The following is a 20,948-nucleotide window of genomic DNA, read 5'->3' as shown; positions in this document are numbered from 1 at the left end:
TGATAAAGCCAGCCCTGCCTCAAGGCCCCTATATTATCTTATATGATGCTTCTCAATGGCAAATTTCTACTGTAATTTTTACTATATACAACCCCACGATAGAGTAACCACAAGACCGCAAATCTCAGGAGCTGTGCACCTGAAATGAAAGTAATTAAATGAAATAAATAACGTTTTGGGTTCTTGCACTTTGCCCTTTTGTTTCTGAGCCTTTAGGCTGCACGAGCTTTCCTACGTCTGTTACCTCCCCCAAGGAATCCGTATCTCCAACAGGGATGTAGACTCCTCTAATACTGTTCTGGATTCTAGTAACATGATTCCCTCTCTTTCCCCGGGGAATTCAAAATGTATTAATAATCCGTATTTCTGTAAGTAATCCCCATCTTGCCGACACTGACACGTACACAGATGCCTGTGATTATCCAGCTGTTTCTTAAAAACAATGAGGAGTCTGGTGGCACCTCAAAGACTAGCAGATTTACTTGGGCATAAGCTTCCATGGGTAAAACCCACTTCTCAGCTGCAGATCTCCATGCATCCTAGGGCAGCCCTCGCACTTAGCCCAAGCCCTGGCTCCCTCATGGGCTGGGCTGGGGCTCAGTCCTCCCCCACTTTCCCCCAGGGAAAGGCCATGGTGGGGGGCAGGAGGGTGCTTGCCCCAGCCCCTTGCAGCAGGACTAGTTCTAAGTCAGGACCCTCTTTTTTCATGGCCACCTGCTCCCGCTGCTCAGCGCTCAGGCCTAGTCAGGGAAAGGGGGCCGAGGTTCCCCAGGGCACAGGACTGTTCTCAGCTCGGAAGGGAGGGCGGATCCATACCCAGTTAGTTACCTGCACACAGCTCTTCAGCATAAAGCAGGCCAGTGACCTCTGGCTTCAACTGGTTAAGAGCCAGGAGCCGCTAAATCCAGGTAAGCTGCTCTTAAACACATGTTTTAGAGCCCCCTCCCGCGGGCCATCACAGCCAGGCACAGAGCAGACAGCACCTCCGCACAGGTGCACGGGGCAAAGCACATGCGCAGGAGATGGCCCTGCTGGCCTGTCCCTAATGGTCAGAGCTCCAGGAGAGAGCTGGGACACAGGCCCCAGGCCAAGGATTTCCTCACTTCTTATCTGACCGGTGGATATGTCCCAACACACAAAACTGACAACTCTAAAATGCTCAGACTAATCCCAACTATAGACCGGCCGCTGCTGATGAACAGCAGCAGGTCCAGGAGCCCCCTGGAAGCGAGGGCATACTGTCTCGAGGGGTGCGGGCCCAGCACCCACAGGGCAGCTGGGTGAAGAAATGGCCAACTGGACAATGCTTGGTCATGCTCAAGGGCTGACAGGAGGCTCTGAAAGGTTCAGTTTATTCACTCCGAGAACACTGTACAAATATTACAGGCAATTTTCTTTCGCTGCAAAAGGTATAAAAATAATCTTTATATACGAATCCAAGTTCGTTACTGTAAATTCTCACTAAATATCTTTTCCAAACATCACCTAACTGATGGCAAGAGATCAACAGCTTCAAGAAGAGAGCAAGGCCAGGCAGTACACAGAGAACTCTAGCTACTCATAAAGGCCAGGGCCTTTGGCTAACACACACACGCTGGCCCCCCAGGTTCCAAGCAGCTCCCATGCAAGAGAGGACAGAGGTTTAGGAACTGGTGCATGTGGATTTGGAGGCCTATTGTCCCTCTGTCTCCAGTACTAGCTGCTCACTGCTGGCAGTGGAACCAGAAAAGGAGACACCTCGGCCCCCGCCTGCTCCTCTAGGGTTTCCAGTACTTGTTCTCCAAGGGACCATTCCCCACAGGATCTCCTGACTCCTCCCCTCTTGCTGGGCAGCAGTCAGAGCTGGCTCTATCCTACAGACAGACCAGGTGGCTGATGGGAGCAGTCAACTGTTTTTTGGGGGGGACGGAGGGGGTGGCTGAGAGCTGCAAGAGGACAGGCAGTGGCCCTTCTAGATCCAGCCCCAGCACTAGCAGCTCTGCTGCCAGCAGAAGCAGGAGAGCTGCTGCTGCAGTCGGATGTTCAAGAAAGGTGCAAAGCTAAGATTTTTTCTCAAATCCCAAATCGGGGAGGTGGAGCCTGGCAAACAGTGCAAACCCAGAGACTGACTGCGCCACCTGCAGAGGGGTTTTCTACTCCCATGACCAAAATTCAGAGGCATGCAAGGCAGAGAGAGCCTCAAATCGCCAAAAATTACAGAAGACCTTCCGTTAACAAGGGTTGAGGAAAAACTGGGCAGGAGAGGGGAGACGCAGAGAGAGCATCACACCAGGTAGCACCCTGCCACCAGATCAGGAAGGAAAGCAAAGGCCATCAGGCCACTGGGGAAGAACCCCTAACGCACTGGCAAACCCCGCCGTGAAGCAGATGCTTGGTCTGCCTCAGAGGACATTGCTGTCTGTGCTTCAGCAAAACAGAAGCAACTTGTCATGGCAAAGTGCTACCGAATGGGTCCACCTCCGCCTCCTGCCACGCCAACCCAGGCTTGAGCACAAGGTGAGGAGGACAGATTGATTCCCAGATGTCAGAAAAAACAGCCCCTCAGCACAGCTCCAGGAGAGGGAGTGGAAATGGAGCCTCTTCATGCTTCAGCACAGAGGTTTAAATAACAAGGCCTGATGCAGGATCGCCAACCCTACCAGGGAGAGGGCAGGGGGAATGCATGACTCAGCTCAGCTCCTGGGCCCGAACGGCACAGCTAGCAGCTGCCAATTGCTTTTCACTTGTCAAATGAACTAGCTGGAGTCACTGAGGACCAGAGCTCACAGGGCCAATTTTCACAGCCAAGCACACCCACCCTAATCGGAGAGGGGCCAAGGCTGCCGTCCACTGATGGGTTCAGCTAACTACTTCTGGACTTGCTAACTGACCATCATACTAAGATGCCCTCTAGCAGCTGATGCCTAGGAGATGCAAAGTGCCTGTGGAAGTGCAGGAAATCCAAGGCATGCGGATGGACGGAAGCTCTGTGAGGCACATGGGCAAAGCTATACAGGGAAGGTTCAAATACGAAGCCTTTCAAAAGAGGCCTAGGATCCAGTGGAGAGACAGAGATGTAGTAGGGTGAGGTAACTCAAGGACCTGGCATGTGCAACACGGGAAGAGAGAAGCTACGGGGAGGCTCCCAGTCCGCAAGTCCATGTCTTGCCAAGAGCCCCTCTGACTCATCCAGCACTAGCACAAAAGGAATCCGAAGAGACTTTCCAAAGCCAGCTACAAAACAGTCCGTTCACCAGCCCGGCCGCCACGCCGGGGAATCAGAGGTTGAGGATAGGCACGTCGAAGAGGTCGCAGACGCCTTCGCTCTCATCCAGGTTGTAGATGTAGTCGTGGTCTCCGGGGGGAGGGGAGAGGCGGAGCAAGGGAGCAAATACTGTTGAAGAGAAAGCAGGGCCGTACTGTTACAGGCCTGGGAACTATCCCACCTACCACCCCTGGATTGGAGCCTCCAAGCCCTGTCACAGGGAGACCTCAGCTCTCACATCCCACTCCTCGTCCGCAGGAGGAAACTGAGGGCAGAGTTTGTCTGAAGAGTTCTTCTGCCTGAAGCGAGGCAGGACTGAGTGCCAGACAGTGTGGGGCTGCCCCCGGAATGCCAGACATCGTACAAATGACAGCCCCCCCTACCCCAAAAAAAATAAAAAGTTCAGAGGCAACAAACCCCCGCAACTCACCTTCGGAGGACATCAGCTCTTCCAGCAGCTCGGAGTTCATACATTCTGGGGGGAGACAGCAGGGTGAGGGGCGCACTCTGCTTTCCAACACCTAGTCTTGTTCTTCCTCAATACCCTTCCCCTCCCCCGAGTTCTTTCCTCTCAGTATCACGGAAGCCAAGTCCCAGACCTGAACTACAGGTAGCTCTGGAGCAGACAAACAGGAGGGCAGGACTCGAGACATTAACTCTGTGGCAGTGGGAAACTGGGCCAAAAAATCCTGCAAGATTCTTGTGCCTGCTCCAGCATGACAAACCCTGCGACAGCGCCCCCAGCCAGCCCAGGTTGGGGACTGAACCTTGTCCCCGTGACAGAGCCCCCAGCCAGCCCAGGTTGGGGACTGAGCCTTGTCCCCGTGACAGAGGCCCCCAGCCAGCCCAGGTCGGGGACTGAGCCTCGTCCCTGCGACAGCAGCCCCAGCCGGCCCAGTACCAGTAATGTACATTTTCCCCAGTCTGAACATATTCCAAACACTTCTTTAAAAAGAGACTGCAGCAAAAGTGACTAAAATTGGCCCACTGAAACTTGGCAAGTTCGCTGTCCTCACTGAGGACAAGTGACTGCTTGCATGTGTTGGGGCAGGGGATTTACCGGGGAGGGAGAGATTAAAAAAAACTAAGCAACTAAAAAAACACGTCTGATCACTGTCTCTGTCTCCATTAACCAAGACAGTCGTCAAAATGTGAACAGGTTTGGACCTAAGCTGTGCTCATGTGCACCTACAAAGAGATTTGACCAACTAGCCCCTAGGACAATCAATACTCCGGGTCAGCCACACCCATGATGTGTTGCTTCCCCACTCCCCAGAAGATGGTCTGCAAACAGCCGCAGAAGCACTGCCCCTCCCCCAGCCGATTCAGCATGGCGAAGAGGGAATTGCAAAACCTAAACCATGAAGGATTTTTTCTTTTTTCTTAAAAAAGGGGAAATTAAATACAAAATCCGTGTCGTTAAGTCTCCTACAGCAACGGTAACAAGGGCACTGCCGAGGTCCTGCTTGCTTGGTGGGATGTGTGAAAACCAAACGGTAAGCTATGAAGCTACACATATCAAATGAAAAACAGGAGGCCTCCTGGCCTTCCTCTGCATGCCAGTGGGCAGGAACTTTAACCCCCCAGCCATCAGCACCAACCCAGCACCCAGGCCCCGGTACTGTTAGAGCGCAGAGACACGAAGGTCAGAGGGATATTTGCTGCAGGCCCCATCTCTCTGGGTCCCATAGTCACGGCACAGGTCAAACCCTACGCCTTAACACAAACAACTGGTTCGTGCAAAGAGACTGTTCTATGGACATCTCACCAGCAGCCCCCAAGGTCAACTGCACCTGTCCCCTGCTGCTGCATTTAATTTCCCTGCAGGATCTGGGGCATTCCCTCTCCACATAATGGTAAACATCGCACAGAACAGGGAGTATTTATCTCCTGCGGGCACTGGCATGGCGCTCCCTGTGTACCAGCACAGCACATCTGCGTGACTGTCTGCCAGCAGTAGGCTAGGAAGGACAGGCTAGGGTGCTACAGCTGTTCATACGGCACAGCCTGATTTGCTGCCTGGTTGCATTTCACCCGAGTCACGCATGCATGCTCTGGCGAGGGGAGCCCAAAGCACAGAGGGTTTCATGGGTCACCAGCGGAATCTGTTCTGGGAGCCCACAACACGTGACTGAAGCCCACCCAGCAGGCCTGGGAGGGTGAGGGGAGCCCTTCATGGAGATCGCTCTTGTGCGGTGACCTGCCGAATGGCAGCCGGACACTCTCTATGTGCTGCACTTGTGGACGTGCCCCAGTGCTGCAAAGCAGCGGCGTGTGCTCAGCTTGTTCTCTGGAGGCAGCCAGGCCAGCTGCATCTTCACAGCAAGGCTAGGAAGCACCATGCCAGGGGCTCAGGAGAGCAGCTCCAGTGAGAAGAACCAGCAATGTGAAGCCCTGTTGCCTACATTAGCCTGACTTCCTTGGCACCATTGTCTCAGCTGCATCACTCAGCATTGCGGGGGACTAGCCAATGGCCCCAGGCTTTTTAACCCATGGTGCCAACGGGGCAGCCTCTGAGCTGGGCGAGATGAGAGCCACAAACCCCATGGCCAGTCTTTGGCAGAACCAATACAAGCACCGTGGGGGACTGCAGAGAGCAGGGACTAGTCTAGGCCGGTCCCCAACTCCAGATTATTTGTACACACGAGCCCTGTGTGCACAACTGAAACCAGACCAGCAGGGTCTGACTTATCACCTTAGTCTGGATGCTACAGACCAGATGGGGGCAGGCAGGAGGGGAGCCTAGGACACCATTTTATGTTAGTATGGGGGTCGTGGGGGAGATTGGGCCCATGTCTGATGCGCTGGCAATAACCATTTGTTGGCAGCACTGGTCACCAGTATAGACGGGGTCTGAACAGATTAATCGTTGTCACCCCAGAAGCCTCCAGCAGAGGTCGCTCAGCATCTAGTAAGCATAGAGACTGCAGGTGCCTCACAGAACCAGGTCCCTAGAGGAACCGGAAAGGACTCCTGTGCACGGTCTCCTTCCAGTGCTAAGGACTAGCAGAGGAGAGCTGAGAAAGGAAGGGAGAACAGAGCCCGACCCTGAGCACAGGGAGGGCAGGCAGAGGGCAGCAGGGGTGAGGAGGATCAGTGTACCTCGTGTTGGCTCAAACATCTCCGAGAGTTCTTTGGGAAGTTCCAGCACTGTAAAGACAGACAATGAACCAGACTGGTTGGCACTGCGCCATGCAAGGTCTGAAACACAACAGCACATGCCGGCCCTGCCTAGGGCGCCCATCCTCAAGTCACCCACATTGTGACCCAGCACACTTCCCAGGACGCGTTCTCCCATTCATCCCAGTCCCCACACCTGGGCATGACACACCCAGGCAACCACCAACCCACGTCCCTGGAGGGGGGCACCACCCCCTGCTCAGAAACAGGGGCTCTAAAGAGGGAGGGTCCCAGGCTCAGAGAAACGAGAGGGGAAGTGACTCATAAGAGCTAGCCCCCCTCCTTCCTGGACAGCTTGCTTCCTCCCATACAGTGACGGTGCCAGACAACATGACCAGCTGCACCTAAAATAGGCACCAGGCATTCCAGCCCACGCTGGTGCTGCCAGCTGAAAATTCTGTAGCAGCTTCATTTCCACTAAAAAGCTGGAGGTTTACTACTCTCGGAGCTGTTGTTTCAGGCTGCCTGCAGACTCAGGAACACAAAACTGCAGCAGTGACACCTGGGTCATGTTTTCAAGGCTCTCGTCACAACCAGGAGGGGAAGTGTGTTTTCCCCCCAAACATCAGCTCAGATTCGGGAGCACAAGTCTATGTCAAAGGAAGGAGGAGCACACGGATAGGGTGATCAGAAAGCAAGTGTGAAAAATCGGGACGGGGTGGGGGGTAATAGGAGCCTATATAAGAAAGACCCAAAAATTGGGACTGTCCCTATAAAATCAGGACATCTGGTCACCCTACACAGAGTTCTGCTCACCTAGTGCTCTGTCCAGCCTGGCCTTCAGCAAACCAAGCAGATCCCTGGAGACTATTCCACAGCCAGACACTGGAGCCATTCCTTATCTCAGCCTCCCCATTCTTCCCTGTTATACTGTTCTCCCCTGGCCCTCCTTCCGCCCTATGTCCTAGTCCTTTCACCACAGCCACTGGCACTTCAATTAGTCACCAGGACACACCGCAAGACCAAGTCAACAAGGCCTAAATCTTGAGGAGCTCCCACAGCTGTGGCCTGTGGAGCCATCAGGTAATATGGTGCGACCCCAACCCTGGGAATCCCTCCCTTGGTCCCTCTCGAGCTCCTGGACCTCACGTGCGGCCCAGTCCTATCTACGGGCCACTCCTCGAGCCCCCCACAGCCCCTTGCATTCTTTAATGAACGTCTCTTCAACCCCAGCGCAGCAGGGCCGAGCTATCACACGGGTGTGGGAACTGAGGCTGAGTGACTGGCTCAGGGTCACATGCGCAGTTTTTAGTGTAGCAGGGAACTGAACCCGGACCCCCAGAGTCCCAGGCAAGCACCCTCGCAACTAGCCCCCCCACCCCCTCTGGCCACAGCATGGAATACCAACACTACCGGGCGGGGTCCGTGCAATGGCCTGTCTCTCCTGACCAGGCCCATCAATGGAAGCAGTGGAGACTCTCACTCCACCTGTGTCTCTGCTCTCCCGCCTCACTCCCTCCTCTCCCAGCTCCCCATCGCCTCCTCTCAGTCTGCTTCATGCACAACAGCATGGGCCGCCTCCCCCTGCCTCTTCAAACCCTGCCTGCTCAGCCTGTGGAATTTCCAAGGGCTGGCAATTCAGCACAGGGTCTCTGCCCCCGGGGTGACTCCAGAGCCACCACAGGGCAGCAGGGGAGCTGTGCTCTGGAAAGGAAACGACGAGCATCCTGGCCGCTTGCCAGTAAAGAGCCCCGAGCCCTTCCCCACAGAGCCAGGCTGTTTGCGGTGCCTGGCTGTAGTCCAGCTCGGCTTCTCTCACGTCCCTAGAGGGATACGGTTCCGCTTCCTGCTTACACTGCATGAAACAGCTGGCAGGTCCCACCCCGGAGCAGGCTGCTCTCCTGGGGCCATGGCTCTCAGCAGAGCAGTGTGAATACCTGAGATGCATGTCCCTACAGAGAGACTCAGTCTGACTGTAACCCTGAGGAATGGGATGAAATTGAGAATGGAGAGGGAGACTAGTCAGGAGAACCCTCCCAAGGGAACAGCTGAAAGGACTGAGGCACTCAACTGGACACAGCACTGCAGAAGGGACTGTTAGGGGAGAACCCTGCACCGCTGGCTGTTAACAGGAGGGATAGATGGGGGTCCAGAAGGGACCTCTTGGGTCAGAGCGTCTGCTACCAGCGTCAGAACACAGACAGTAAACAGCATCTCACCAGAGAACCATCTCCGCCAGCTTTTTCACCCTCGCCACCGCTATGCACACAGTGCCCCTGGGGGTGCAGGGATCTGCCTGCCCCTTCCTTTAGATCCCAGCTTGCATGGCTTGACTGAAGCCTCTCAGCAGAAAGCAAAGCAGAGCTCAGCCCTGTCTGGGCAGCGCCTGCGGCAGAGTCCCCCAGGAGCCCAAGGCTATACTCACTCTCTGTGGGATCTGGCTTGATTGGCTCAAAGGAGGTAGAGGGATTGGGCAGGACGGAGCTGCTGTCTAGCGAGGCAGATGACTGGAGCGGCTGCGTATCTAATACCGGTGGCTGGCTGGCTGGCGCGGCCACTGAGCTGAGAGGGTCGAAGTCGCTGCTGCTCTTGGACTCTGCTGCCGAAACACTGCATTCTGTTACACACACACACACACACACACGAGGGAGGGATGGGGTGGGGGAAGGATTTCAGGGGACTCCAGAATACATGACCCCAAAGCAGCAGCCACAGCCCCCAGCAAATCCAGCCGCTGCCCCCTTGTTAACAAACCTGGCCGAAGTGCAACAGACACTGGCATGTCCACAGACAGAGGGCTTTCTTCTGGTTCTCAATTCCCTGGACGAGCCTGAGTCCCTAGCACACACAGACTCGCTATCTAAACTCTCCTACTGCCCCCAGCACCTGCTGGCATCTTGCTGGCTGAGAGCACTGTCTCCAGCCCAGCCTAGGGGTCACTGCAGTGAGGGGACGGCCAGCCTGGCCCCAATCAGAACAGGAGGTAAAGGCTGGAATTGACTGACTCAGTGCACTTCAGCTCCCATATACGCCCACAGCCATGGAAGGTGTAGGGAGGAGCAGGGAGGATCCAATGGACTAGAGAACAACTCTGGCAGGGACGGGGGGGATCCACGTTTAGCTGTATCTGGACATTCGGAAGCATTCCCATAAGAACTCCGAAGTGCTTCTAAAAAGCCTCCCCCATTGCTAGCTGGTACCTTCCCACTCGCCTGGCCACCATCCCACTCCTTGCTCACCTGGGCTCGTTGTTTTCTGTGCAGCTGGGCTGTGGTCCTGAGTGCTGGTCGGTGTGGGCGTGGACGGGTGCGTACTGCTGGGGACAGATGCCTCCTGGAAGTGGGCAACAGGCGATCTCTGTGGTTTAGCGGGCACGACTGGCTGGCATTGAATGAGGTCTTCAGGGGGAGGGACAGGGAGCACCACAGGGGGGGAGCTCAAAGCATCTTTGTTTACGAGGAGGACATCAATTGGACCACTAGTGCTTTTCAGATGGATCTGATATTTCTTCTGTCCATTCAGGCCCTGAGGAAATCAGGAAGCAAAGTACCCAGATACAATTAACTGCAGTCCTCAAAACAGGACTTTAGCTTCCCGGGGCAAGATCCGCGCTCTGGAATGGCTCAGCATGCTACAGGAGCTCCTCCCTCAGACAGCTGCTCTCTCTCCTCCCACAGCTACCTGTACTCCAGCACACTCAGACGGAATGATCCTCCTTCCCCAACAGCACAGCAAGCAAGCAATGCCCACATCCTTCCAGTAACTCCAGCCAATCCAGGCCACCTCCATCCCAGCCTGGTCAAACACAGCACCTACCTCCGGAATGGGAACCTCCAACCGAGTGCCTGACGGTGCTCGAATTGCTAGGAGGGTGTCTCCTGTGAAAACAGACTGATCAGCACTCGAAGGGACGTCTCTGGCTGCTGGGCCCAGTGTGGGCAGTCATTCACCCAGCCCCCCCCAGGAGAATTCTTGGGCATTCTCACCAACCAGGACTGGCCACCCTGCCTTACTGGGGAATCACCATCCATCCTTCACAACGCACCCCTGGCCCAACACACGGCCCCAGGGAAACTAAACACAGAAAACAGAGTGCTACGGGCAGGAGCGCACGCACTCAGATGTCATGGAGGTCCCTCCCAGGGCAGGAGCAGGATGATCTGAGAATACTTTGTATGGGCATCCTGAACGACTTGCCCTTCCTCCTCCCTGGAGATTCCCCACCACTGCAGCTCAGCCCTCTAACACAGCCTGATTCCCAAGGAAGGGCTATTCTCTGCGCCAGGCCCCAGTTCAGTTTCCACAGTCACCAAGTGCTGAGCCAAAGGAACAGGGAGTTATGTGGATTAACGCTGTTTGCGCTGGTTTTTAAACAAGCCCCATAGCCACTAATGAAACGGCCAACAGGATGGCAAGCAGGCAGGCAGGCAGTGAGTGAAGCTCAGAAATCAGACAGACACTGAGTCTAGCAATAGCTGTCAGCAGGGCCAACACAGGATCGCAGACACTTGACTCCAAAGCTTTCATCCTTTGAGAGAGAGAGATCAGATTCCAGGTAGCTGTCCTAGGACCCTGCCAGCGATTCAGAGCTCTTGTGTCGAGTGCTAGGACTCTGGTAGCAAGAAAAGAGGGGTTGAGCATCTCCAGAGGAAAAGGGAGCTAGGGGCAGGGACAGAGACCTGTGCAGGGAGTGACCCCAGAAACAGTCAAGTTCAGGTCAAAGTTTGTGTGAGTTACTGAAGTTAGCAAGAAAGGACACCACAAAGGGAGCAGTAGGGGCCCACGCCCAGCATGTGCCGAGCTGAGCTAGGAATGCCACCACCTTGCAGAATCTTAGACATTCAACCCCTTTCTTTCCAAAGATGTGCACTTAGTTCATATTGAACACGGAAAATAAGACTAAAAGTATCATGCTGGCCCCCGTGTGACTAACATCTCAGCCTTTACATGGCATGAATTAGTGTTTTGCCTTTAATGTCACATGGTTTATTAATAAAAATAGGTGAAAGGGAGGAAAATCCCAAAAGTCACAAGAAAGGAAGAACAGTGGGAGAGAACATTCTTTGATCTCAGCCCGGTAACGAACGGCTGTCCTTGTAAATTCCCTGGCCCAAAGCAACATGGCTTACTAAAGTTATTGCCAATCCTTGTGGCGTTTGTAAAGTGGGGAATCTTCAGCAATTTATCTTTACCGCATACAACAGATTAAAATATGAAAAGAAGAGTCCTAAAGTAGATGCTTAAATTCCAAACGTTCAATGTTACAACTATTGAAACATGTTTCAAATTTGCCTTGATCTTTAAATCTCAAGAAACAAGTCACGTCTGATGTTTGTGCCTTGATCTTTTTCAAGTTTCTGAGTGAAAATTTTAAGATAGCGACATAAGGTAAATAAATATTTTTTCCACTCAGTCTAAGAAACAGCGCAACCTATTTTCATTCAGTTTTTAAAAATAAATTCACATTTGAGATGTGGGCTGAAATTTCCCTCTTTGGCCCTAAGGTATTTACTGAGAAAAGGGGACATGGTGGAATGGAAGTTGGAATTCAGCCTGAAGTACAAGGCTGCGATACAAGAGCAAAGCAGCTCTCCAAAGATCATCGAGAGTGGAAAGTCAGGTCTCCTACCCAAGGCATGTTTTCTGCCTACACACAGATCAGCTTCACCCTGGGAGGCCAGCTGGGATCACCCTGTAACACCATGAGGAGACAGGCTGAGATGTCTGTCTTAAAACAGCTGGATAATTCAGATCCGCTCCCAAAAAGACAATCATGACCTTGAGTCCAGCTGCAAGGCCTTCCCACTGCAGAGTGAGGTTTGGCTTCAGATGTAAATCTGCTCTGAAGAGCAGGAGTGACAAGCAACCTCTGAACTCTTTTAGACTTGGGCTCTTGCACCCCAATTGCCTCCCACACATAATGGCTACCACACAACATTTGTCTACTTCTGTTCCATCATATCCTCCCATGCAATTACAAGTTATTTGGTGCCTTACATCTTCCTGGTTCTTTACACAAGGAGACAGAGACCAGACACGGCACAGCAGGAAAGCTGAGGGTTGCTGTGCACAAGTTACTGGAAGGAAAACAAGAGAAGATTCCTGGAAGAAGGTGGCTCTTGAGGAGAAGAGAGAAAGCTTGGTGAGTAGCTAGAGAAACCACCGCAAGCCCAGGAAGCAACAGGAGGTCAGGTGCAGAGTCGAGAGAGGGGAGGACAACGGAAGTGCACTAAGGAAAGGGGACGGAGAGGAGTGCTGAAAGAAATAGGAGCAAACAGTCAGGGGGAGGCGAAATCATGTAGGGTCTTGGATCGACCAGGGCCTTTGAAATAAAGGCATTTATTTGTACAAATGAGGCAAAGAAAAAGGAATGCTGGCTCTTCTCAGTCAGGGGGGATAGCTCAGTGGTTTGAGCATTGGCCTGCTAAACCCAGGGCTGTGAGTTCAATCCTTGAGGGAGCCACTTAGGGATCTGGGGCAAAAGTCAGTACTTGGTCCTGCTAGTGAAGGCTGGGGCTGGACTCGATGACCTTTCAACGTCCCTTCCAGTTCTAGGAGATTGGTATATCTCCAATTATATTATTATTATATGCAAAGCAGCACATCTCAGCCCTGGGGAGGGCTCTGCTACGGCTCCCCTAGGAAGGGATGACCTGCCAAGGAAAGCTGAAATCCTGCAATTAAAAACTTGCCCCATAGGATAACATGGCCCCAGATACAAATGGACGGAGCAGACAGCCCCTTACTGCAAGTGTGCTCTAGGGAATTCTGTGGTCTGCACCTTGCACAGAACTGTCCCATTCCCAGATGGGACTCCTCTGACTGCAATGATACAGCTTGAATTTAGTGGCAGCTGATTCCTGGGGTTGTGGGAGAAGATGCAGGACTGTCATGTCACGGAGGCCACAGAGAGCACATCTTGGGGACCAGCTAGGATCTACAGCCATCTCCCTCCTGGGAAATGGGGGAGCACAGCTGAGACAGCCAGGAAGGTCTGCTGCCTCAGGCCATGGGAGACCAGTAGGGGCCCAGCACCATCGCCTCACCTGTGAAGCACTTGCAGATATCTTCGTGCGTCACATAGGCTAACGTTCCTGCGGTTAAGGAGAAAAGGTGCAGCTTCCTGTGGGCACACAGAATTCAAAGAGCACCTAGTGTAGTGTCTCCTTCCTGTATGCAGACAATGGAATTCCTAGAAGAAGCTAAATGCCCGCTCCAGAGCCTCTAAAGTGGTCTGGAGGGAAGGTCTACCTGCAGCAGGGTTAGCACTCAGAGGAAACCTGCCAGAGCAGCTACATGCTTGAGAACGTAGCACTGATGACTCAGAAAGAGGCATTTCTGTCCTGAGTCTGTATTGAAGCGATGCCTCAACATGGTGCTAGGGGACACCACAGGGCCAGAAGTGGGGCCTTTTGGGTGAAATGCTCTCTAAACATCCCAACACATCTTCCCCAAAAGGTGGAGCAGTCCTGGGGAAATTCCAACCCAGATGATTACACTTGCCTCTCCACACATTCCCTGCAGTGGCATATGGATAGTTTGCTTTACTTGCTGTTGTATGCTGCTGGGTCATGTTACAGACGTGGATGCATTCAGGGCTGGCTATTATTATTAATTATTTGTATGAGCATACTCCCAGGAGCCCATCCTGCTAAGTGCCGTGCAAGTAACATTTGTGCAATGCTGTGCAGGATTTGATGAGAAAGTGCTATAGAAATGCAAGCTCATTAGTACTGGAGGGAGAGGCAACCGTCCCTTCAGGCCCAGCCAGCCTGCAGCCAGCCCTGGGGCAGGAAGAGGGAGAGCAGCAGGAACCGAACCGGGAGCTGGGCGTGCTGAAAGGATATCCGCTGTTCTGTACATCTTCTGTGACGTTTTTGATGCTCTGCTGGACCCACATCTTCTGCTGCTCCAGCTCCTGTTCGCGCTGCTCCAGGTCCTCTATCTCTGCCTTCAGCTCAATGAGTTTGTGCGCTATCTCACGAGTGTTACAGCCTGGGCCCACACCTCTGCGCAGACAAAGAGAGGAATGAGTGGCCCAGCCTCATTAAGGGAGAAAATACGATTTGCAGAGGGCACCGACTGCACCGCCTTGGAAAGAGGTGCCACTCCCAGCTCTCTCCTGACACACAGGTTGGAGTCCAGCTCTTTCACACTTCACCAGCACCACAGCTAGAGCCCCCAGCTCCCCTCACCGTCACCCATCGTACACCAGGGTCAGAGGCCCCAGACCTCCCATCTCCCCACCAAAGCCTCCTTCCAGTACAAGAGGGTCAACGCCTACCCTCCTACTGGGGGCAGATTCCTTCCTCTCTCAACACCAGGGTAAGGGTTGGAGGCATCTGTTCTGGTCAAAGCCCCTGCAAGCACCCAAAGCAACAGCTACATACCTCAGCCGCTGGAGAAATGGCTCCCGGCCCGTGTCTATACTAGCATTTCCGCCTCAAATTCCCCACAGTCGCTACTGGCACTGCTCAGCTAGGGGAGCGCTAGTGCAGACCAGCTGGCAGACACTGCACTCAGAATGCCAACCAAAGCTTGAAGTCGCGGCTCTGCTACCTCTGCCACCATTCCCGCCGCAGGTGGAGGTGTGCCAGCAGTAGCAAGGGTGGGAAACTTCAGAGGGGGAAACGGGGAGTGGATTGTGGGCAAGGCCTCAAAGTGAAAGGAGAATTGAGAGGAACCCTCCTCCCAGAATTTTCCCACACCTCTCAGAGCATCTCAGTCACTCACTTCCACTGGATACTGTTCTTGGATTTCTTCTCGATCAGCCCAATGCCCTCCAGAACATTTGTGATGTCGTAGATTCGCCGTTTCTGCCGCACCGCCAAGGTATCCGCTGCCTGGGGGTTAGAGGTGGACGGCTGACTCCAGAAATTCCCAGTTATGCTCTGCCCCCCACGGCCACGGACATTACATCACCCCAACTACAGATCAGCCCCCCCTGCCTCCAACCGCATCTCCTTTGTGCCCCCATTTCTCAAATTACAGATCAGATACCATTCCCAGGGACATCAAAACTATCACTGATCTGCCCCCCAGTTACTGACTATCTGCCCCACAATCCAATTTCTCATCCCACTAGCACTTTGTCAATCACAGACCAAACCCAGACACCTCCCCAGCTCCTTTGGATTCCATGCAGATGGCTCATCTCCATGACAATGCCATGTTGGGAGGGAGGGGAATACATGTTACATCTGTGTTCTAGGGAAGCTTTGTGTGACGACCTGCAAACTGGATGCATGCTCTTGACTGGTCAGACCCAGAGGGTAAGACGGACAGGAATGGGGAGGTGTGGGAGAGAAAGAAGAAACTGGGTCTACTAAAGGCAACAGTTCTGCACTGTCAGGGAGATGGGCTGGACAGTCCCACAGGCCTTTTCCCCCTGACTTCCATGACGCTGGGTGGAAAGTGTCACCGCCTCCCTCAGGTGAGCTGCCAGCATCTCTCAAATGGGCATTGTTCAGCCCATGCACAAAAAGCCACCCCTTGGCCCTCAAAATTTCAGCCCCAGGCTATTCTTTTTTTAAGCAGATTAGGGAGGCTGTGATGAGGCAGCTCTTTTACTACCCGAAGTCCTCCGATTTCCTTGACTCTCTTGGACGTCGGGCCCAGTGTCCACACAAGAAGGTTCCACTGGTGGAACTGTCCTTCGGTTGGCAGGAACTGCTGCCCATTAACACAAGTCCCTTGACTCCAGCTCCCATCCCAAGTAACCCCGCATAAGTGGGTATTACATCGGTGCTGGGCCAATGTGGACGCATAACCTGTCTGTACTAACAAATCCAGTGCCACACTGCACTGGATATTGCAGAACAGACATGTCTGGCCACCTTTCTACACAGCAGTGCTCCTGAAGCCACACGTCTGTTCCAACGATGCTGACAAGCATGACTCCCATTTGCCAGCCATTGCTGAAGCAAACACACACCACTTTTCTGACAGAACGTAAACATATTTGGTCACCTCCTGCATATACCTGAAGCCAGACAGAAGGCACCAGTGTGAACACACACAGCTGGTGTGATATATATGGGTGTAACTCCACTGATGCATGTTGCACTGGTAGAACTTTCATGTGTAGACAAGACCTAGGTTTAGGCACTGGGTATGACATGGAGACTGTGTTGCTTACTTTGAACAAAGATCTCCAATGGACAAGGATAAAGTGCCTATGCCAATTCTCCATCCACAAGCTACCTTCAATACCACACAGTACAAGGCACAGATGACTCCTCTGCTGTAGGTATGGCTGTGTTTGCCTAGCTCTGTTATCTTCCCTCCCAGGTCAGAAAGGCAGTAATGAGTAATTGTTGATCTGTCTCAAGGGCTCCCTGATGGAGGTACCACAGAATTCTGGGGAGCGAGCGAGCAACAGCCTTTGGGCTGTATTTGATAGCAGGATACACAAGCCAGGTCACTCTGCATCTCTTATTCACTGGACCTGGACTGTACAGGCACTTGGACTTCCCACTATCTGCCCATGAGTGGAGCCTCAGTGAGAGCAAGATCCAAATATGACCGAAGGGTGAAGAAGCAGAGAGGATCTGTTCCATTTTGGGCTGGGTGGCCTGTGCTATACAGGGCTCAGATGAAATGATCTAGTGGTTCCTTCCGCCCTTAAACTCCATGAATTATTCACTGGGCCAAAGAAAGAGAGAATGACTCTATAGCCCAGTGGTTCAGGCATTCACCTCAGTTCTGATCAGCATGCTATTGGCTACGCTGAGGTCTCTCTCTCGGACTGGTTCTGAAAAACCTGCCTGACAAAAGTTTCCTCAAAACGGACAGGTTCTGTGAAAAGTTTCACTTTTGACAATCAGCAGTTCCAGAAAAAACAAAAGAAAACCCACATTTTGATCAAAGAAATTCTGACCAGCTTGAGAGGAGTTCTGCTGCATCCTAGTCACGCCTGGATGCAAAAGTGCTTCCTTCTATCGGCACTCAGCCAGCAGGCCACAGCCCTTCCCAGATCCAGTAAGCCTCCTGTTTTCAATCATCCCACCCTGGGCTCCCAAGTGGATGCCTACATCCATGCCTGCTGCCTAGAGCAGCAATTGCAGCACTGCAGATCCCAGGGAGATACATCCAGCTCCTAGAGTGCCTCTACACAGACAGGCAACCCCAGAGAGAGACCCAGTTTGAAGAATGAGCATTCCACTGTCTTAGTTCTCTGGACAGCAATGCAGCTGGGAGCTTTTCCCCATGGTCACCACCTGAGGTAGACGACGTCACCTCTACTGGCCTGGAGGATGCTGGTAGCCTCTCACAGGTGCCAACAGTTCTGGGAGGCAGATGCCCATCCCAAATGTCACTTCTGCACCCTATTTCCCCCCCACACACACAAACCCCAACATGATAAGCAGCAGCTCCCGGGGTAGAGGATGCTCAGGAGGCTGAGAAGGCAGGCTGCAGCCCAGCACCATAGAAGGACATTCAGCTTAACCCCCTCCAATCTGTCCCTCACAGCCCTAATCACCTGCCCCATTCTACCTCTATCCAGGCCCCATCCTGAGCTTCAGTTTATCCAAAGCAACTTTTTTCATATTGAAACTCCCTCTCTTCCCCCCAGAATCGTATATGTTGAAAAGGCTGCTCATCAGGGCGCTGTGAGCTGCACGTTAGTGATCTAGGACATGGTGGGGTGAGATAGCTTTGGGGACAGACTGTGCAGTGCGCTTCTGTGATGCATAAACATGCAGCTTGGTATCAGTAATGTGAGAAAATGCATGTTCATCTCATCACTTACATGCAATCTCTAATGCTTCAGCCAGAAATGGTCTGATTTCCTCTCTGCTCCTCCGCTCCCCAAGCATCCAGGCCTTTATCAGCTCCACGCCGGAGGAGACAGAGTGCTCTACCGGGGCTAACCCTAAAGATCATTTGGAAACTTCAGCTAGTGGAGAAGTGCATGCCCTGCTTGCTTAGCAGTGCTTTCCCTGCGACCTGCAGATTGCACTGGTTTCCTGTCAGGTCCCAGATACAACACAAGGGGTTGATTGTGATCTGTGTATCCCTTTCAAGTTGGGGTCTGCTTAATTTAGTGCTGTGTCTCTGCGTTGCAACCTGAAATGAGCTGCTGTGCTAGGGCCGGCAGGTCCTGGATTTGGTCTGGGATATTATGTTCTCAGTGATGGGACCCTTGGCTCTGGAAATTGCTTCCCTTGTAGGTGGGACACAAACCAGGTGTGTTGGCCTTCAGGGCACACTGGAAGAGTTTTCCTGGGGCAAGGTTTTGGCTCTTTGCAAGGGTGGGGGCAACTCCTTTCACATTGTGTCACTATGCAATTATGATAGGTAAACTTACATATTTATAAATACTCCCTAGTAATATTGCTGACACTGAGGGCTCCACCCAGGCCCTGCACCCCTCCCCTCTGCCCACAGCCCTGCACCCAGCCCCATGGCACTAATCACTACTTCCCCCAGTGCACATCCTTCCAGCCTAGCACCCAAGGGCACCAACCACGGGAGACACAGGGTACACCTCAGCCTGGCCTCACAACAGCTTGGGCCCTACACAGCCTTGGCAACCAAGGTAACCACTTCACACCCTACAGATACCCCCACCCCTCTGCAACCTCCCATGGACAGATACCCCCTGATGGACAGATATCCTCCTGCCCCCTCTGGATGCCCCCCATGGATTGATATCCCTGCCTGGTCACAAATAGCTACCCAACCCCTACAGACCATCCCCTCAACACCCCATGGAGAGTTACCCCTCAGCTAGCCCCTCCCCCCAATAACCCCCCCAGGACAGCACCCCTCCCTGCTCTCCCCCTCTCAGGATAACCCCCCGCTCTCACTCCCCCTAGGATAGCCCCCCTCCCCCCCTCTCTCGCCCCCCGGATAGCCCCCCTCCCCCCCTCTCTCGCCCCCCGGATAGCCCCTCCCTCCCGCTCTCACGCCCCCCAGGATAGCCCCTCCCTCCCGCTCTCACGCCCCCCAGGATAGCCCCCTCCCCCCCGGATAGCCCTTCCCTCCCCGCTCTCACTCCCCCCAGGATAGCCCCCCTCCCCGCTCTCACTCCCCCCAGGATAGCCCCCTCCCGCCCGCCGGGCCGCACCAGCTTGAGGTCCAACACGCCGTCCTTGGCCTCCTGCAGCAGCGACACGAACTTGGTGGTGAGCAGCCCCAGGCTCTTCTCGTGCCGGCTCGGGGCCCCCAGGGGCTGCGGCCCGGACTCCGCCATCTGCCTCCCCGCGCCGGCCGCTCCGGTCAGCCCGGCCGCATCCGCTTCCGCTTCCGCCCGCGGGGCACGACGGGAGCCGTCCGGAACACCCGCCTCCCGCGGCGGGGGGGCGGGGCCTAGGGAGCCGGGTGCGGCCCGTTGCCATGGCGAGGGCCGGGCCGGGCCGGGCCTTGCTCTGCGCGGGGCTGCGGGCTCGTCTCACCCCGCCCGTGCGGGGCGCTGCCCGGACCCAGCCCGGCGGCTCTCGGCCTTCGCAGCCGCGGCCCCCCCGCCCCGTTTCCCCGCAGCAGCAGGAGCTGGCACAGCGCCCGGCGCCCGCCATCCGCGTGCGAGAGGTCCCCGTGCGCGGGCGCTTCCCGAGCGGCCTGTGCTCACAGCGGGCAAACCTCGGCGGGGCCCGCCCGGGCTGCCCCTGCGCTGGGGCACCGGAGCGGTGCCCGGGCTGCCCGAGCGCCTCCTGGGGCCGGCTGGCGTGTCAGGGCGTGAACCCACCGGGCTGCCCGAGCGCTTCCTGGGGCCGGCTGGCGTGTCAGGGCGTGAAGGGAGAGAGCCCAGCCGGGGTCCGCTCAGGGCGAGCCGCCCCCAGCAGCACGGGTCAGGGCTAGCCTGTCAATAACTGCCAGGCAGCAGCTGGGCTGGGGAAAGGACCCAGGAGTCCTGGTCCCCAGCCTAACCCACTAGGTCCCATTCCCTGCCCAGAACTGGGATTCAACCCAGCAGTCCTGACTCCCAGCCCCCCAGCTAGAGCTGGGACAGAACCCAGCAGTCCTGACTCCCAGCCCCCTCCCCCAGGATAGAACCCAGCAGTCCTGACTCCCAGCCCCCCCCAGGATAGAACCCAGGAGTCCTGACTCCCAGCCCCCCACCTAGAGCTGGGACAGAACCCAGCAGTCCTGACTCCCAGGCCCACCCCCCAGGATAGAACCCAGCAGTCCTGACTCCCAGGCCCCCCCCCAGGATAGAACAGGAGTCCTGACTCCCAGCCCCCCACCTAGAGCTGGGACAGAACCCAGCAGTCCTGACTCCCAGGCCCCCCCCCCCCCAGGATAGAACCCAGGAGTCCTGACTCCCAGCCCCCCACCTAGAGCTGGGACAGAACCCAGGAGTCCTGACTCCCAGCCCCCCACCCCCTAGACCCAGCCCCCCACCTAGAGCTGAGATAGAACCCAGGAGTCCTGACTTCCAGCCCTGCCCCCCACTCTAACCATTGGAACCCACTCTTAGCTGGTAGCATTGACACTCATCTATATACTCTGGCTCCGATAACCCCTCACGGCATGTTTACGTCAGCCACTCTCCTTTCCCTTTATTGATGCAACCCACGGTGCCATCTTTGATCTCACAGGTTTCATCACTGGCCCCCACTGATATTTCACCTGTCTTTCC

The 20,948-nt window shown here is 54.6% G+C and overlaps 1 protein-coding gene across 3 annotated transcripts; it reads right to left on the bottom strand.

The window, feature by feature from the left end:
* Positions 1 to 2,511: 2,511 nt before the first annotated feature.
* Positions 2,512 to 19,607, bottom strand: E2F4 (E2F transcription factor 4). Of its 3 annotated transcripts, none has more exons than XM_030581438.1 (10): positions 19,437 to 19,607; positions 15,098 to 15,207; positions 14,185 to 14,373; positions 13,411 to 13,487; positions 10,181 to 10,242; positions 9,604 to 9,889; positions 8,790 to 8,981; positions 6,347 to 6,394; positions 3,675 to 3,719; positions 2,512 to 3,373 (listed from the first exon to the last, which is right to left on the bottom strand). In XM_030581438.1, exons 1-10 carry the CDS (start codon positions 19,560 to 19,562, stop codon positions 3,258 to 3,260), a joined length of 1,251 nt encoding a protein of 416 aa, XP_030437298.1. In that variant the 5' UTR covers positions 19,563 to 19,607; the 3' UTR covers positions 2,512 to 3,257. The 3 variants fall into 3 exon arrangements, with proteins under 3 accessions (XP_030437298.1, XP_030437299.1, XP_030437300.1); XM_030581439.1 differs by having other exon boundaries at positions 8,790 to 8,963; XM_030581440.1 differs by having other exon boundaries at positions 13,411 to 13,454; positions 14,212 to 14,373.
* Between the last annotated feature and the right edge of the window lie 1,341 nt (positions 19,608 to 20,948).

The sequence above is a fragment of the Gopherus evgoodei genome, chromosome 12 (genome assembly GCF_007399415.2).
Source record: "Gopherus evgoodei ecotype Sinaloan lineage chromosome 12, rGopEvg1_v1.p, whole genome shotgun sequence".
In the NCBI taxonomy this organism is placed as follows: Eukaryota; Metazoa; Chordata; order Testudines; family Testudinidae; genus Gopherus; species Gopherus evgoodei.
Note: the sequence above shows the minus strand (reverse complement) of the source record. Positions and strands in the feature narration are given on the sequence as shown.

Bases quoted from the DNA above. Each gene is read 5' to 3' on its own strand.
- E2F4 (XM_030581438.1), bottom strand. From the start codon at position 19,562: ATGGCGGAGTCCGGGCCGCAGCCCCTGGGGGCCCCGAGCCGGCACGAG. The intron at 13,488-14,184 runs GTTCGGTTCCTG...GTGTGCCCACAG, and splicing joins TTCAGCACGCCCAGCTCCCG to GAAGCTGCACCTTTTCTCCT. The intron at 3,374-3,674 runs GTGAGTTGCGGG...TCTCTTCAACAG, and splicing joins AGAGCTGATGTCCTCCGAAG to TATTTGCTCCCTTGCTCCGC.